The 19,561-nt window shown below is 46.1% G+C and overlaps 1 protein-coding gene across 2 annotated transcripts in view; it reads left to right on the top strand.

Moving 5' to 3' along the window:
* mipol1 (mirror-image polydactyly 1) overlaps positions 1-19,561 on the top strand; it is a 300,186-nt gene that overhangs the window by 274,643 nt on the left and 5,982 nt on the right. For both annotated transcript variants that reach the window (XM_039741608.1, XM_039741609.1), the window contains one exon: positions 1,314-1,544. In XM_039741608.1, coding sequence (XP_039597542.1) covers positions 1,314-1,544 — 231 coding nt within the window. The remainder of the gene's footprint in view (positions 1-1,313; positions 1,545-19,561) is intronic.

Below are 19,561 nucleotides of genomic sequence, written 5' to 3'. Positions count from 1 at the left end.
TTTATTGTTAACCAAAGATTTCAAGTTAATGCTATCAATTTTACGTTAAACAGTTTACTTAGTAATTTAGCTGCGTTTTTTTACAATATCTTGGGGATTCTTGCCACTTTATTATTCTTCAGTAAGTGCCACGTAGTAAATTTTTCACCTTGAAGTTAGTTGTACAGTAAAAATCAATGGCTATTTAAATGGTTATCTGTAAAGGTAAAACTAAAAGTCAGCCTGCGGGCCCGGCATGGAAGTTTAGAATTTTTAAAATCCTCGACAGGATTCTGGTCTATTATGAAATTTAAATCGTGGACAACTTTTTACCCTCAGGATCCCGAACTGAGTCACTTTGACCCAATGTCTCTGCGAATTCATGTTTTCTTACTCTGTTTCGTAAGAGAATCGCAAAATTTTTAGTGTATTTCATTGTTAGGTTTTAAGTGCACTTTTCAGACAATTGCTATTGAATGTTGATGTTACACAGTTTGATGTTAATCTCGAGTTGTTACGATACTACGTCGTTATTATTATTCTTGTTCAATAAAGGCTGGCTGGTTGTGTCGCAAGCAATTAAGGCTCCTCGGTCGATCTGAGTGCGCGTGTACGGTGAGTGTCGAATGCACAGGCGCCAATGGCGAGAAAAAATAGGTCTTTGTTGCGCTGCGGCATCAGGCCCAATTTCATCTTAATCCGGTCCTGGCCGCGGACCACACCTTACCACAGAGTTCACTCGTCCACAGAGACGCCTGAGGTTCTGTGCTGGACAGCCAGTGTTGTAAAAGATTTCTTGCATTTTGCAGTTGAAGTGGATGGCTGACGGGTCTGTCTAGGTGTCCGGTCTTCTCCTCACCTGTGGTCCCGTTCACCGCAGATGAACTTGGCGCGACTTCAGCATCACAGGTCCATCACAGCACGTCCCTGCTCAGAAGATGATATCTTTGGGTAACACCATCTTAGATACTAATAGGAGGAAGGTGACTGCCTTGTGTTGGCGTTACATTTTATTCATGGCTACTGTCATCCATTTTCGGGACAGTCCAGTTTTAGAGTTCAGGGGCTGAAGTTTATACCAGTAGGTTCATTCTAAAGGGAAGAAGGGTGTGCCTCACTGGTGCCTGCCGGACAAGTATGGAGCTTCATACAGTCAGATCAAGCAGCGTGGCAATCTGAGAAAGCCAAGCAACATTAGGGCTGGAGCTTCTTCTCAAGGCCCTTATTAGGAACCTAATGGCTGGCAATGAGCTGGGCGCTTAGTGGTTCTGCATGTGTGTTGGTTTGTTTTTCCTTTGGTTTTATTTGTCACTTGTCACTCTTACTTTCCATAGTTTGCACCAGTCCTTGTCACAAGAGGCCACCATGAAGGAGCATATGAACTGCACTCTTAGCTCCTATGAAGAAGCCCTGCGCTCACGAGATGGCATCATGACGCTTGCCAATCTGCAGAAGGATCAGCTTGTCGCCCAACTACAGCTGGCACTTTCTGACCGAACAAAACTGGAGGCCCAGCTCCAAGAAACCGCCACCGCACACAAGGATGCCAATGAAAAGATCCAGAAGTAAGTTGTTGGCTGTGTTTGGAGTGTGTGGGTGGGTGTGAAGGGTGGTGGGGCTGTTGTGGGTTTCATTGAGCAAAAGCCTGGGCATCGGTCGGCCACATACATTCCTGCTCTGTGGTTCTGTTCCTGTTCTAGCTTTTTAGCTGGATGTTCAAGATGGCTGACGTGGTCCAAGGGAGGAGAGCACTGTGATGGTGCGGGTGGGCTCCATGCTTCCTTTGACTACCTCTTGAACCCGCAACCATCAATTGTCATGACTGAGATGAGCCGGGCAGATGAGGACACACACATGCAGAAAGGGAGTAATGCCTTCATTAAAAATAACCCAAAACAAAGTGTTCAATAGTATGGAGTAAAATCCTACTAAGAAAATACTCCACAAAACCGGAGCAAATCCCAGGAGGTTAAAATATCCCCAGTGAAGATGTTTGGATAAAATGAAGTTAAAAAAACCCCACGGCAGGTAAAATTTCTTTAATAAATGCAAAAGCCTAAGCCTAACCCTAACCTTTTATTTTAAAACAGACGTCTCCCCGCTTTACCCTTTGTGGACCCATCAGCCCGAGGAGACGTCCCGCCGACTGGCATGGCCACCCCTCTAAAAGAGGCTTGGGTCCCCTGCTGCTTACGTTCACCCAAGCAGGGCTCCCCACTTCGCTCCATTTGTCTTCCTCTGCCGCTCCCCGTAAATGTTCAGCATCCGTCCCACACTTCCCTTTGTGGGCTTCTCCCACCAGTCTGTGCCTGCCTCCATCCTATTGCACTTTGGTTTGTACCCCTCCTGCCTCCTCTGCCATTCCTTTCTTTCAACCTGTTTATTGCTCCTTTTCCATCGTTTTCTTCCTCTCTTTCCAGACTCGTTTTCGTCTTCTTTGTTCCATGCAGGCTGCTTTTAGCGCTCCTGGGTAATTGGGTGAAGGTGCGACATGCCACTCCCTCTGAGGCACAATTGAGGCACCCGAATGATCTGCCAGTCTCCATACATGTATGTGGCACGATCAGCCAAGCACCCCACTCAACCACAGAGCGAAGCGGGCTGGCACACACCCGCACACCCCGCTTATTGACTGAAAACCCGCTCCAGGCCATGGACCACTTTTCACAAGCACATACTGTAGGTACGAGCAAAGCCTTCGGTCCGGCTGTCACTCTCTCTTATACGTCGTGCTTCCTATGGTGGAGTAAACTGCAGGTGCAGTCACTAAAGAAATTGCCCGCGTGTGGAGCATCGCTGTATACCTGTGCCAAGTCCTAAAATGTCTCTCCCTAATCAAGAGCAGGTGCAACAAAGGGTAACATTTTACTAGATGAGAAATAGCATATGGCCTTCTCCTGTGCAAATGAGCACTCGATGTAAAACTCTGGCGGAGAGAACTTCAGCTGTGTGTATCTGTCTGCCACACATTCGGCTTTCTATATCATAATATCGTTCAGCCATTAGAAAAATGGTGACGACGAGAACAGGCCATTCAGCCCTATAAGCTAATGCCTCCTATTCACCAAGACTGTCCAAAGTAACGTCAGATCGAGAGCTGAAAGTCCCTAAAGTCTTACTGGCCACCAGCTAGTTTATTCCATGTTTCTATTCTCCTTTGCGTGAAGAAAAGACTCCGAAAGGGCCAATAAGCACGAACCAATCGGGGCACAGTGACGGGCTGCGTTTTCAAAATTCTCCGCTTTCACCCATCCTCACCTCAGTGTTGAGCCAGCATTTACAGAAGTATACTGCTCTGCAGACCATCTTCAAAAGACTCCCTTTTTGAGAATTAAAAAACGCTGGGGTAATGAGGACGAAAGGCAAAAATGGAGACTAAATATCTGGGTTTGTAAGCATAAATGTAGGAGTGTGGCCATAGCCTTGGAAGATTTCTGGCAGTACTGTTAATTAATAGATCTTGGACTTATACAATACATCCATCCATCCATCCATTATCCAACCCGCTATATCCTAACTACAGGGTCACGGGGGTCTGCTGGAGCCAGTCCCAACCAACACAGGGCGCAAGGCAGGAAACAAACCATGGGTGGGGCGCCAGCCCACCGCAGCATCTACAATACAATACAATACAATTTATTTTTGTAGAGCCCAAAATCACACAAGGTGGGCCACAATGGACTTTAACAGGCGCTGCCTTTTGACAAAGAGCCTTGACTCTCTAAGAAGACTAGAAAAAAAAATGGAAGTATCCTTGATAGAGGCAGTTCAAAGTGAGATCCCTTTACAGATAGGTTAGGCGTGCAGAGGGCATCAAAAAAAATGGGGGGTAAATACAACACAATACACAGAACAGAATAAAAGTAATCCTCAATACAGTATAATACTGTAGTAAAATAGAAATATTACAAGTACAGAGCCGAGTTCAACAGCAGATGATATCCCGTAATCCAATTTGGATTTGTTCAGAGTCCTGGAGACCTCGGCCATCCAGCCGCATCCCCCTATTGGCCATTCCACTGCTGAGTCACTGCTGGGCCAGCCAATCTAACGAAAGGATCCTCCATCAGAGATGACTTTACCTGAGGCAGGCAAAACAACTTGGCAGGTGGGCAGTTGCACCAAGTGCCACATTTGAGTATAGGTGAGGGTTTAGTAACAAGTTCTAATTATCAAATTCCTTATATTTTAGTGGGCGGCACAGTGGTAGTGCTGCTGCCTTGCAGTAAGGAGACTCAGGTTCACTTCCCGGGTCCTCCCTGCGTGGAGTTTGCATGTTCTCCCCGTGTCTGCGTGGCTTTCCTCCCACAGTCCAAAGACATGCAGGTTAGGTGCATTGGCGATCCAAAATTGTCCCAAGTGTGTGCTTGGTGTGTGTGTGTGTGTGTGCCCGTGCGCCCTACGGTGGGCTGATGCCCTGACCAGGATTTGTTCCTGCCTTGCGTCCTGTGTTGGCTGGGATTGGATCCAGCAGACCCTCATGACCCTGTGTTAGGATATAGCAGGTTGGAAGATGACTGACTGACTTCTGTTTTAGTGCTAATGACAGTCTGCACAGTTAATCAGCAGCTCTAGTCAGGGTGTGCTAAACTGAAGTAGTGAGTCTTCAGCTGGGATTTGAAAGCTGAGACCGAAGGAGGATCTCTTATAGTAGCAGGCAGACCACTCCACAGTTTAGGGGCCCCCTGTAACTAAAAGCTCAACCTCCCACTGTTATTTTATTAATCCTTGGAATCAAAAGCAGACTAGCATCTTGAGATCTTAATGTGCGCTCAGGTTTGTAAGTCATGATAAGTTCAGACAAGTAAGCCGGACCTCGGCCATTTAATGCTTTATATGTTAAAAGGAGGATTTTGAAATCTTCCCTAAACTTAACCGGGTGCCAGTTTAAGGATTCAAGAACTGGAGTTATGTGTTCATATTTTTCTTGTTGGTAAAACATGACTTCCCTCTCCTGAACCCATGCCAACTGTTCAGTAAAACTCCTGCTCTTGACATTTGTTTCTCAATCTTATCTCTCTATATACAGTATGAAGTCCAGTGTCTGTCTGTCTGCATGTATGTCTATCCGTTTTTCACAAGAGAACTACTTAACGGATTTTCCAGTTGATTTTGCGACTTCTCTCATCACTCTAAACATCATAGTTCACTTGCAGGAGCGATTTATTCACGGTAATCCAAGAGAGAGGCTGCGGGCCGAGGGGAGTGGGAAGCGTGACGTCAGGAGTGGGGAGCCGAGTGGGGCCTTACTCACTCATGTACCAGCCTCGGAGACTACCTTACCTCCGATCAGCTAGCGAACGAGAGAGCTACTTAATGGTATTTTGTTTGGGTTTTTTTCTATAATTTACTTGAACATTCCGGATGATTTTGTGACTTCTCCCATCACGCAAAGAATCAGAGTTCGCTTGCGGTACCAATTTATTTACACAAATCTGAGAGAGTGGGTGCGGGGCGAGGGGAGGGAGGGGAAGCGTGACGTCAGGAGTGGGGAGCCCGGTGCGGCCCTCCTCACTCACACGCCAGCCTCCGTTTGAATCGCTCTACCTCGGGCCACGATTTGGAGTGTTCCTTGCCTCCACGTAGCTAGTGATACCTGTTTGTTTATTGATTGTTAAAGTTTGTCCTGTTTCGCTACTACGCGGGCGGAGCCGAGGGGGACAGCTAGTCCTTAATAATTCCTTCCATTAATTTTCCTGGGATGCATTCTAAGCATACTGGCCTATAGTTGCCTGGATCGGCCCGGTTACCATTTTTACGTAAATTTGCAGTCCTTCAGAATTTTCCCAGTGCGCAGTGACTTCCTAAAATTATTAAAGAAGGGTTTCAATGACCTCTATAAGAACTCGAAGATAAATCTTATCTGGTCCTGGTGATTTGTTTGATTTCAGCCTATTTAATCCAAGCTGCTCTTCTCCCTCTACAACTTCTGAATCTCTTAGTAGTTTGTTATCGCTTATTCTGTTTCAATGCTTTGCATATCCAGTATTTATCTTTAGTGTTTTTTGTGGATATTATTTGTGTCCTGTGTTGTGTATGCCCCAGAATTACTGTGAACTTTTGGGAAAGGCACTACGTATATAAAAGGTATTATTATTATACTTCTGTTTTAGCTCATTTAGGTAAATCTGTAGAGTTGGATCTTCACGTTGACTTTAACTCTGTAACACACAATACTTGTAACAGATTTAAAACCCGATAGTGTTGGTGGGAATCGATTTTATATAACAGGTGTATTTATTAATCTTCCTTTTAAACTGGCCTCAGTGACGGCCCCGCCAACAGTGGACGCCATTATATTTTGAATTAAATAAAGCTCGCTCGATATTATCCAGTTGGCGGTGTATGACAAATGACGTGCACCGTGGGCACATTTTCAGGAAAAGCCCCTCGTCATGCTAACTTATGTAACCAGTGCTGTTGTAATGTGATTGAACTCGGCCGCTTTGGATTAAATGGAGAAAGACGAAAGCTCTCGGCAGCATTGTGCAATTAAAAAGAAGAGAAAATGTCAATTGTGCGAGCGTCTCCATGCTGATGATTCCGTGCTGTCTGGGCAGTTCTCCCAGATGTATCTGCCGACTGCAGAAAGGGTCACACAGGGGTTCTTAGCTAAAAGCAAACAGACTTTTGAACCGCCTCAGCTGGTTGATCTGTTTGCAGGATGAATTAGCTGACGGGGCAGCCAGTGAAGGTCTCTGGGAAGTCACAGGGTAGCCTTCCCCAGGTTCAGAATAAAGGGGGATTTTTTGTTTTGTCCTTAAAAAAAAAAGGATCCTTTAGAATAATTTCCTTTGGCTTCAAAGGTTTTTATTCTGCCATGGAGCAAACCAAAGGTCACAGAGAGGTGCGTCTTATGCGACTTCTTCAGTGACTCGCTTTAAACACGTTTGTTCTGTTTACTGACAAGGCCGACAGTCGCAGCAGAAAGGACGGCTCCGTGCCCGTTTGATCGCGCTCTTCCGTTTCCGATGCGGTCGTGTCAGCAACAGAGCCACGTACTGCGCGAGCTGCGATTGTACGTGGGGGGGTCCAAAATAGAAGGTGGAGGGGCTGCTGAGCGAGAGCCAAGTCCGTCTTAGTCACATAGTCCATCAGTCAGAGAGAAGTTGTCTGTTTGTCCCGCTAAAATAAATGGCCAGTGATGTGAGTTGTCAAGTAAACCAGGGCCTCAGCGAGCCCCAAACCCCCAACAACGAACGCACACACAGAGTCCCGGGTTCAAATAACGGATGGTTCATTCCTCCAAAATGTCTCCCCACAATTCCTTTCAGCACCGCACTGCCCTCCTCCATTTGACTGTTGCTGTATGTCTTTTATTAAGGACCCAAGAGTACTTCTGGGTGCCAGGACCGCTGCCCGAGCAAAGCACTTCCGGGTCATGTGAAAGTCCATTATAACAGGGAGCTTATCTCCCTGCGGCACCTGGGCTGGACGGGCATCCCGGCCAGAAGAGGGGATGGTTCCTTACCCAGACAGGAGGCTCCTAACAGTAAGAAAGGCATCCCGGCCCGGGATCAGAAGGGATGAACGGACAGCCCACCCACCGGAAAGGAATTACATTGCTGGGGTCTTTTTTTTACTCCCCCACCACGCTAGATGGCAGCAGCGCCCTCTTGTGCCACCCAGTGACCCCCCAGCAGGGCTTCCCTTCTGGCTTCCTACTGGGCGGCGATATCCAGGGCTGCTGCCATCCAGCATGCTTATGGGTGTTGGGGGGGAATAAAAAGTCTCCAGTGACATTAGAACAATCTAGACGAGATTAGGTCATTCAGCCCAACAAAGCTTGCCAGTCCTGTCCACTGTAAAAGAATGAGCCTCAACACGCTAGAAAGGTTTGGGGCAGCCACCCGTATGTTCTCCCAGGCTGCAAAAAAGGTTTAAAGAAAACAAGTTGTTGTCAGGTTGAGTTCCAGGATTGAACTGAACTGAACTGGTTTGGGAAGATGACGGTTTTATACGTCGTGAACCGGAAGTGATGTCGTCTAGACAGCAGAACAGGATGTGACGTCAGTCTGGGTGCCGGAACAGGAAGTGGTGTCAGTCTGTGCACCCGAACAGGAAGTGATGTCAGTCTGAGCGCCGGAAGTAGCGTCAAAGTCCAGACGCCAGAACCTTAAGTGATGCCAGTCTGTGCACCGGAACAGGAAGTGACATCAGTCTGGGCACCGGAACAGGAAGTGACATCAGTCTGGGCACCGGAAGTGGTGTCAATCTGGGCACCAGAACAGGCAGTAACATCAAAGTCTAGACACCGGAAAAAGAAGTGACATCAAAGTCTCGACACCGGAAAAAGAAGTGACGTCAGTCTGGGCACCAGAACATGAAACGACATCAGTCTGGGTGCCAAAACAGGAAGTGACATCAAAGTCTAGACACCAGAACATGAATTGACGTCAGTCTGGACGCCGGAACAAGAAGTGACGTCAAAGTCTAGACTCCAAAACATGAAGTGACGTCAGTCTGGGCACCGGAACAGGAAGTAACGTCAATGTCTAGACACTGGAAAAGGAAGTGACGTCAGTCTGGGTACCAGCACTGGAAGTGACGTTAAATCAGGCAGGTTTTCCTGTATTTGGTCTGCAGAGATAACAGAAATAGGTTTAGAGCACCCTGCCACCCCCTGACCTGGCGGGTAGTTACCTCCGCTTGGTCAACTCGGCTCACTTCTAATCGCACGTGTGTGTGACACCACTTATTTCTTCCATAAACACATCAAGTCGAGTTTTAAAAGTCTGTAAAGTCTTACAGTCTACCACAGTATCTATTGCTCTCTGTGTGAAGAAAAACTTCCTCATGTTTGTGCGAAATTTCCCCTTAAGTTTCCAACTGTGGCCCCGTGTTCTCGATGAACTCATTTTAAAGTCACCGTCTCGATCCACTGCGCTAATTCCCTTCATCATTGTAAACACTTCAATCAGGTCAACTCTTAATTTTCTTTTGCCCACCTTTTCAGTGGGCTGTCCGTCCATCCCTTCTGGTCTATCTTTCCGGGTCTGATCCCCTTCTCTTATCCCAGCCTGGGATGCCTATTTACCTGTTAGGAGCCTCCCGTGCGGGTAAGGAACCATCCCCTCTTCTGGCAGGGTTGGCATCTACAGAGTACAAGCTAAAAAAGCAGGTCACAGCAAGGCAGAGAGTCAACAGAAACACCAAAAAGATGAATGTTGACAACGATGACTGATGGACTATATGTCAGTATTATATAGTGCCTTTTGTAGCCCGCGTCAAGCGGAAGCACACTTTCCAAATGAATCGGGTGGTGCTCTGTAGGTAGGGAAGAGCCACGACTCGCACAGACCAAGAAGACAAAATGCTGTGACAGGCCGAAGGATCAGAAGCAGCTCCATTGCCGTAAGGACCGAGGGGGCTCCGCGACACTTCATTTTACATTCAGGGCTTTGGGACAACAAGAAGTGTCTGATTTTGAGAGGATTGCTGGCATCGGAGAGAGTGAGCCATCCAAATGATTAATGTGGTGAGCTGTCACTCTGCTGTGCCAACTAGAATCTGAGGTCAGGCGCCATAACTGCTGGGGGAGATGAAGGTGCTGCAGACACGTACTGTACGTTCACAAGGCTTCCCCGCGTTATTTCAGATCATTTAAATCAGTCGAACAGAGTGACAGCAATGTGGACAAAAATATAATCTGGATGAATCTGGTGGGTGCAAGTGCCTTCAGTGAGTGCCAGCCCCCTTCACTTTGTTCACATTTTGTTAAGTTTGCTGCCTTGTGCTAAAAATCGTTAGATTAATTTTTTTATGTCATCAAGCAGCGCTCCTTATCTCAGAATGATAAAGCAGCACTAACAGGATTGTAGACATTTTTGCAAATCAAAACTGAAAGATCACATTGGCACATTGACCCTTTGCTTTTGGCCCAGGTGGATGCCATTCTGCTGGCCATCATTGAGATGTTTCTACACCTCGTTTGGAGTCCATGGTGATTGGGAAAGACACACACCTGTCTATAGGGGGACACAGAGTTGGGCAAAAATAACCAACCCATGAGGTTGATGGAAATTTCTGCAAATCTTAGAGGCACAGGCCTGGGGAAGACTACAAAAAATAAAATGGGTGCAACATTTGGGGTTCTTAAGAACATAGTGGCCTCGGTAAGAAGATTTGGAACAGTCACCACTGCCTGAGCACTTGGTGGAGAAGGGCCTTGGTGAGGAAGAAAAGCAGAACCCCAGTGGTCACTCTAGAACCTGTGTGGAGAACGGAGGAACCTTCTGGAAGGGCAACAACCATTTCAACAAGATCTGGGCTTTTACGACAGAGTTGCCAGATGACGCATGAAAGCCCACTGGCACCTGAAGGACACTGACTATGAGAAAACGAGATTCTCCTGGTCTGATGGAGCAAAGATTGGCATCATGTCTGGAGGAAACCACTTGCTCAGTACCATCTCGACAGTGAAGCATGGTGGTAGCAGCATCTGGGATTGTGAGACGAGTCAGGGTGGATGGAAAGCTGAATGGAGCAAAGTACAGAAGATATCCATAATGAACAGCTGCTCATAGCACTCTGGACGTCAGACTGTGCTGGAAGGTTCTTCTTCTTCCAACAGGACAAAGGAAAAGACAACACAGGAGGGGCTCAGGGAGAACTCTGGGAATGTCCTTCAGTGGCTCAGCCTGAGCTTGGACTTGGACCCATTCTCTGGAGAAACCTGAAAATGGCTTTCCACTGATGGTCTCCATCCAACCTGACGGAGCTTGAGAGGATCTGCAGAGGAGAATGACAGAAAATCCCCAGATTCAGGAGTGTGAAGCTTGCCACTTCAGACCCAAGAAGACTGCAGGCTGGAATGGCTGCTTCAACTACAGTAGGTACCGAGGAAAGGGTCTGGAGACGTCTGTCAGTGTGATAGTGCAGATTTTTATTCCTAGGGTGAACTCCCACTAGGCCTGTTTGTTCCATGCTGTGCCCAAGCCCGATTGGCCCCCACACCCCTGCTGGCGGCACTCGCACTGTGCTTAATACGTTCTGGGCCCAGGCATCTTCCAACAGGACACAAAGCAAAGACAACACAGGAGAGGCTTAGGGACAACTTTGTTGCCCAGCCCATATGGGAGTGCTACAAACATGGATGTGTCACCAAAGTTCAGGCCTGGTGGGCTTACCTAGCATCTTAGTGGTGCCCCGTTGACTTAATTCAGTGTCTTGTCCACTACCTACTTCAGAAAGCCTTAGAAGAAGGTCCCACCCGAGAGACCTTTACTGGGTCTTCCGTGCTGCTCCTTGTCCACTTTACCGATGCCGACACATGAGGTAGGGCACTGGCTTCCTCTGCGTGGCTCAGTCCAGGCATGGCCTTTTGCCTGGCATCTCGCTGCCATTCTCACCCTCCACATTCTGTGCCGCCTTTCAGCCATTTGCCGTCTCCTCGAGCCGCACTCCGCTCTTTCCCAGAACTGAATAAAAGTTGGACGCCGAGAGCAGAAATGCAAAAGGAATAATCTCACCAGAATGCGAGGTGACCCTCAGACAGGCGCATGGCGAGAGACGCATATGGGTTTTGGGAAGAAGCTCTGACGCTGCTTTCTAGCACAGCTGTGAAAAGAATTTGAGCGAAACCAAGCAGCCTTTCTGTAGTAAAGCTGGCAAAGGAAACCATGAGGAGAAGGGAATTTAACACATTGGTGCAAGAGAGCCGCTTCATTGATGGGATCTGAGCAGAATGTCTAATGAGTGACAGATTCAAACTTGGCCGTGAAAAACACAAAGCCCTTTTCATCATTTCACAAGCTGCAGATGGGCACCTCCAGACTTTGCCATTTACTTCGCGGTGCTCTCTCTCTCTCTCTCTTGCTTGCTCACTCACTTGTCCTCTCTTTCTCTCTCACTCTCGCTCGCTTTTTGTATGAACAGCCTTGCTGTGGCTGAAGGTAAATGCCCCCCGTTTGGGGCAGGGGGGGGGTTTCTCCACTTTTTGTGGATTTTCATGGACTTTCTTTTACCCTCTGCATTGCTCCCTTGTCCCTCCATGTGTCCGGGTGACACTGAGTGGTCACACGAAATGACACAAAAAAATGAATTGACTTGTGATTAGCCAAACTGGGAGGAGGAGTGCGATTAGTACTTTTATTTTCTTTATTTAATGCACCAAGTGCAAGAACAGTAATCTATCTCTCTCTCTCTCTCTCTCTCTCTATATATATATATATATATATATATATATATATATATATAAGCCAAACACAACTGACTCACGCAATCTCCTGAACCATGAGGACTTGGGACTTGAAATTTGGAATGTAGGTTACCCTTGGCCCATAGGTGCTCCCTAATAAACGATTTTAAAAATTGCGTGGTCCAATTGCAAAATTTCTTATAGTTTTTTAGACCCGTTTGTATCTGTCCGCTTTTCACGAGAGAACTACTTAGATTTAGATTTAGATCTGGTTGTTTTCTATAATTTGCCTGAACGTTCCGGCTGATTTTGCGACTTCTGTCATCGTGCTTAGTACCAGAGTTCGCTTGCGGTACCGACGTATTTATGCAAATCCAAGAGAATGGCTGAGGGCCGAGAGCAGGGGGGCGGGGCCTTTCTCATTCATTTGCCAGCCTGTGTTCGAGTCGCTCTGCCTCTCGCCACGTGTTGGCTCCACTTAGCTAGCGATACCCGTTTGTTCAGCAGACATTATCATCTACAGATTGTTAAGGAGTAACGTTTGATGTTTTTGGAGAGAGAAAGATCAGAGCTCTGTGTGTTTTAGAGGGTAGCTGCTGATCGCCAGAGATATCATGGCCACGTGTTTTTCTCCCCATCTCTCGTCAGAGCTGAACGCGATTAGATACAGTGCCAACGTCTATTGATTTATAAGTTTGTCCTGTTTCATTACTAGGTGGGCACGGCCAGTATCTTAAATAAGAGCTTATAGGCCTCCTACAAGCAAATGCAGGTACAAAGACGCATCACCTTAAAAACAATACATTATGAAAACAATTAGTATAAAAGAGGCCAATAGTTCAAGACTAATAAACTATAAACATACATTGAGGGCTAGAGGATAATGCAGTTGTCACATTGTGAAAGTGAACAAGCGTCTTATTAACAGGTTGGACATGGCATCACATTCAGGTGACTTGGGTGACATGAAACTTGGAGCAATTTCACATTTTACATTTACTTCATCTAAGAGTCACGTGGTCCATTTTTCTTTATTTAATCGTTTTGTGACAATAAGTTGTATTCTAAAGCAGTGACTCTGAGCCATAGACCCCTTTAAGAATCTGATGAAAGCTATGGACCCCCTTCCCCAGAAATATTTGCATAAACCTGCGGTGGGCTGGCAGCCTGCCCGGGGTTTGTTTCCTGCCTTGTGCCCTGTGTTGGCTGGGATTGGCCCCAGCAGACCCCCATGACCCTGTAGCTAGGATATAGCGGGTTGGATAATGGATGGATGGATATTCACATAAACACAACTTGGCATCCAATGAATAGAATGTCCATTATTTATCAAGATTTGATTGTGTTATACGTATAAAACGCACATATTATTAAACAATCTAAAATAAAACCACTCCTTTGTTATGCAAATAGTAGCGGCCCCTCATTAGAATTAGGAAATACAAACCTCTTGTGCAAATTCAGTCAGATCTCCTACTACTGTTACAGCTACTACTGCTACTACATCTCCTCTCTCGTTATCTACTTTATTTCAATGAGAAGGTTGTTCTTGTTTGCCTTGAATAAGAATATGAAACTGTGGGTGGTCTTCAACAAGGTGACACGCATATCATCTGAGACATCCAATCCATTTCGACTTTTCATTTTCGGTGGTTGTACCGTGTTGGCCATTACAAATGTAGTGAGAACTCAAGCAAAATGACCCCTTTGATTGGCTAACTAAAAAGATTACAATTTGCAAGCTTTCGAGGCGACTCGGACCTCTTCGTCAGTTGCTTCTAAAGCCTGCATGTTGTAATCTTTTTATTTAGCCGATTAAAGGGGTCGTTTTGCTTGGCTGCTCACGAGTTTTCGTTCTGATCGAAACAACTGCTGAAAACCCCGATTCACAAAGGTATGTAGCGCCTGTATAGCTCTATACCAGGCTGTACAGTGAATATAAATATGCAGTATTTGAACTTCACGGACCCCCTGAAACCCATCCATGGACAAACCCCTGATCTAAAGCAGTAGCGATAATAGAAGACGATTCCATGTGTTAGCAGACAACATTAACTGCGAGCTTTTGAACAGCACTTTACAACGGAGTTAAAAAAAAACGGGCCACCAAGAGGCTTATGGGGGGCTGTCACACACACAGCAGACTGCAATTCAGGCGACGTGAAAATTGTTGTTCAGCTTTCTTAAAACTTGATATTTTTTGAAAGTCGTATCGAATAAGCTAGCTAATTGAAAAATATCTTCTTCTTCTTCTTTCGGTTGCTCCCGTTAGGGGTCGCCACAGCAGATCATCTTCTTCCATATCTTTCTGTCCTCGTCATCTTGTTCTGTCACACCCATCACTTGCATGTCCCCTCTCACCACATCCATAAACCTTCTCTTAGGCCTTCCTCTTCTCCTCTTACCCAGCAGCTCTATCCTTAGCACCCTTCTCTCATTATACCCCTCATCTCTCCTCTGCACATGTCCAAACCAACACAATTTACACCCGTCACCTACATGTCCTCTCTCACCACATCCATAAACCTTCTCTTAGGCCTTCCTCTTCTCCTCTTCCCTGGCAGCTCTATCCTTAGCGCCCTTCTCTCAGTATACCCCTCATCTCTCCTCTGCACATGTCCAAACCAACGCCATCTCACCTCTCTGACCTTGTCTCCCACCCTGAGCTGACCCTCTAATGTCCTCATTTCTAATCCTGTCCATCCTCGTCACACCCAATGCAAATCTTAACATCTTTATCTCTGCCACCTCCAGCTCTGTCTCCTGTGCCACCGTCACCAGCCCATATTACATAGCTGGTCTCACTACCGTCCTGGAGAGCTAATTGAAAAATTTCAACAAATGCAAAATGATAAATGCTAGCATAGAATCAGCATCCCCATCACACCGACTCGATCCACTGCACTAATTCCCTTCATCATTTTAAACACTTCAGTCAGGTCACCTCTTCATCATCTTTTGCCCCCTTTTTCAGGGGGCTGTCTGTCCATCTCTTCTGCTCTTTCTTTCCGGGTCTGTGTCACCATATGAAAGAAATAAAGGAACAGATTTCCCCGTCCAGCTATTAATATTTGTTAAAACAGATTAAAATTACGTAAATAAGTAAGTGTAATATACAACTGACTAATGTAACAACTGAGTTATTGAGTAGCGGGAATATGAATGGTACATTGGGGTTGGCTGCAGTCGTTCTTGTACATCAGGGACTAAAAGATCAGAGGCTGGCCATCAGGGTCTTAAGCCGCTGAAGCCCCCCCACTTCCCGATGCCACTGTCCATTTTTAAACCCCACCACCACCTTGTGTTTAAGTCAGTTTGCCCAGCTGTGCCTTTCCCGTGTTGTTAATTATTTCAGATGCCATTTAGCTGCGGGTTGATAACATCACGTCTTCACAATCGTAACGTGCGGATTACATTGTTCAGTCAATTCAGTCTCATATCTGCTTACATATTTGCTTTCCGTTTCCATTTTATTTCCAGAGAAGTGACTTTTTTTTGTTTGTTTGTTTGTTTTTTGTGTTCTTTATTAGTTAACTTACTTAAAGCAGCAGGAAGGGGGCGCTGTTGTGTGAGCGGTTTACGTGCGCTTGTGCTCTGCCCGCCGTTTCACTCGCTTGCATTGGGCACCCGAGCGACTGTCGGCCGAGTAGATGAGGGAAATCTACAACACACATGCGGGTTCAAGCAGCCGCTCTCAAAATAAATATCTGAAATAGTACAACTCATCCCTGGTTCAAGTCATGCATGACGTTTGTCCATTTTTTGCCAAAGCTATAATGCTTTTCAATAGAAATATTTTAATTTTGTTATGGCGCTATCTGTTCGAGATCAGATTGAGGAGTCTCAACAAATAACTTTCAGGAATAAGTGAGCCAGACAGAGGAAGCCAGTCAAACGTGCCAAGGTCCTACCTGACAAAGCTTCATCTGTAAAGTGGATAAGGAGCAGCACTGCGGTCCCAGTACAGGCCTGTCAGGGTGTGACCTCCTGAAGTACGTAGTGGACAGGACCCTCAGTTAAGTCTGCGGGACGCCACTAAGATGCTAGGTAAGCCCGCCAGGCCTGAACTTTGGAGACACACTGCCATTTTTGTAGCACACGCATACAGGCTGGGCCACTCAAGAACATTTGCAAAGTTGGCCCTCTGCATCACTGTGGACATTTTTCCCCTGTCTTCTTCTTCTTGGCAAAACTGTGCCAGCTGAGTCAGGTGCCATGGTGATCGAGAGTTACCAGCCACAAATTCTCCATTGGCCTGAGATCTGGGCTTCCACTCGGCCACTCCAGGACATTCACATTGTTGTTTGGAGTCCATTCTTGTGTGGCTTTATGTTTGGGGTGGATGCCTTGCTGGAAAATGCATGTTTTACATTTACAATTCCAGTGGTACCTCGGTATACGTCCGCTTTGGAATAAGTCCGACTCCTGATTGGACGCGAAACATTTTGCTTGGTATACGACCTTTGTTTGGAATACGACTCGTGTGCCAGAACACCGCGCGCTACCCTTGTTTACCTCTCTCGAGACAAAGCCACGAGTGTCAGTACGCTAGTGAACCACCCGCGCTATAACTCTCTGTGAATTTTCACGTGATTTTGTGTTTTTTTTTTTTTTGCGTAAATTTGAATTGATTGTTGAAAATTACGAAGGTGGCATGCGTACCTAGGACATGGCTGCTGCATACCGTATGCCGAGAACGACGGCATCTACGATTGTGAAAAACAAAGACGTTATTAAAAAGTAAATTGAGGGTAAATATTCATTTATTTCATCTAATTGCTTTTGTATTTATGTATTTTAGTATTAAGCAGTGTTTACATTATTTTATACAACCCCATCAATGTATAATATACCAATAACAATAGGATTTTTTTTCATGGGAACAGATTAATCATTTTCCCTTTATTTCTTATGGGAAAAAATCATTTGGTGTACGTCCTGTTTGGTCAAAGGATCTGGAACGGATTAAGGACGTATACCGAGGTACCACTGGATTTGCTTTTGTCCAAAGTGACTTACAAAAGAGGTCATCGAGTAAACATCAGCCTGTGTTACAGGACTGTGGTGGACGGCCAGGACCATTACCCGCCCAGGATGCGGTTGGTCTTCTGTTGGCTCACTCACGTCACGATTCATTTCTTTTTCAGTGCCATTTAAGGAAAGAAATGAAGCAATTCAGAGGAACGATAAGTGGAATAAGCCTTAAAAAAACAAGTCCATTAAAATGAAAGGAAAAGGAGTTAATTAGCAGCAAAAACTGGTCACTAAGTAAGAAAAATGGTGAGAATGAAAACCTGCAGCCACTGCGGCCCACCATGACCGGAGTTTGAGACCACTGCTTTAACGTGACACCCCAAAGTCATCACTGGTAAGGCTGACTGATGATCGAAGTGTCTTAATTAGTGACCAGTTTTTGCTGCTAATTAACTCATTTTCCTTTCATTTTAATGGACTTGTTTTTTAAGATTTGAATTTCTTTATCGTTCCTCTGAGTTGTTTCATTTCTTTCCTCAAGTGGCACCCAAACGGAAATGAAATGTGAAGTGAGGGAGCCAACAGAAGACCAACTAAGTCAGGGCCTCAAAACTCCAACCAATTGCTTAATTTGGCACCGCGTCTTGTTGTTAATTAAACTCGTTCTTTAATTCCGTGGCTTCCTGTTGCTCTCATTGTGAAATAGCAGACATTTCTGAAATTGTTGATTTTCTCTTTTCTAAGAGCACTGGGGACCTGAGCAGATCAACACTCGCCAGACCTTCATCTTTCTTTAATTTTCAGATATCGTATGATGGACACAGTTTGCTGGTCCTGTTTTGGCTCATTTTGTATCTCATGATTGTTTGGCAGGGTGGCACGGTGGCGCAGTGGTAGTGTTGCTGCCACACAGTAAGGAGTTCACTTCCCGGGTCCTCCCAGCATGGAGTTTGCATGTTCTCTCCGTGTCTGCATGGGTTTCCTCCCACAGTCCAAAGACATGCAGGTTAGGTGCATTGGCGATCCGAAATTGGTGTGTGTGTGTGTGCCCTCCTGTGGGCTGGCACCGTGCCCGGGGTTTGTGATGGCTGGGATTGGCTTCAGCAGACCCCCTTGACCCTGTATTTAGGATATAACGGGTGGGATAATGGCTGGATGGATGATTGTTTTGCAGCTAATTAAGGACAAAGAAACAATTGAGGGGTCCGAGTCTTGAGGAGCAAGTCAGTTAAAATGAATTCAAAAGAAGTTAATTAGCAGCACAAACAGGACACTAATTAAGAAAAGGGTCAGAATGAAAACCTGCAGCCACGGTGGCCCACCAGGACCGGAGTTTGATACCACTGCTTTAACATGACACCCCAAAGTCATGTCACTGGTAGGGCCGACTGATGCTAGAAGTGTCACACACGTGCCCACGGGGGGCGGTTTAAGGGTGTGAATACTTAACGCCCTCAGTTATTCCTTGTTGTTTTTACTTGTAATGTAGACCCCTTTGCAGGGCTCTGTTTTCACTTTGACGTTAAGAGATCTCATTCTGTTGATCCGTGGCAAAGAAAACGTCCAATGAAATCCAGCAGGACTCAAAAATTGTGTGTCAATGAAATGTGAAAACGTCCAAGGGGGTTTAATATTTACTGATGGGCCCTCATCTCTAATTAGAGTCGTAGCTGAAGGACCCCTATGTTGAACACCACACGTCCAAAAGCAATAAGCTCAAACACTTGAGGCTCTTTCCGTGAATGAATCCGATGTACCGAAGTCTGAGGAGTCCCTGAGGAATACCGAGTTTCTGCAACAAGAATTCCTTTGTGGTCTCCCGTAAACCCCCCGTTGTTAAACTATCACAACTCCAGCCCAGCATTTCCAGAGGTTTGGGCCAGCGGCAGAAAGCAGAGTCAGCTGGAGAGGAGCTCCAAACGCCATTTGTTTACAGCTGATGACCTTACCAAATATTAGCCTTTTCTCCTTGTTTGTCTGGCGTGTGCCAACGCTCGGAATTTGCCTGGAAGCATTCAGCAACAAGCTGAGGTTATATAGTAGGCGCCCGAGAGTATATTTTGTCACTGATGAATCAATATGGTGAGGTGTAATGCACAAACTGGTGAGTTGTAAGCAAACTGTAAACGCTCCTGTTGTGTCAGCGCTGGCCGTGCCCAGTCGGCTACTGCAGAAGCTGGGAAGCTTAATCTGAGTTTACAAAAACGCATCCTGGAAAAATGTGCCAAACCAGCAGGTGAGAGAAGAGCCAAATGGAGAGCTGGACGGACGTATGCCTGTCAGTTTTACCAAGTGCGGCCACCTTCACTTCGGCTGTTGTGACACGGAGCCTACCGAAGGCGGCCTTTTTCATTTTGTAGGAACTGGCACACCCGTGAGGTGTTGGCCGTCTCTCCTAAAAATGTGTGCAAGTCTTGCTTGTGTTCAGATACCCGCAGTATCTTAATAGCTGCCTGAATGAAAGAAATG

Source organism: Polypterus senegalus, chromosome 18, assembly GCF_016835505.1.
Source record: "Polypterus senegalus isolate Bchr_013 chromosome 18, ASM1683550v1, whole genome shotgun sequence".
Taxonomy (NCBI): Eukaryota; Metazoa; Chordata; class Cladistia; order Polypteriformes; family Polypteridae; genus Polypterus; species Polypterus senegalus.
This window is presented reverse-complemented; position numbering and strand designations above follow the sequence as displayed.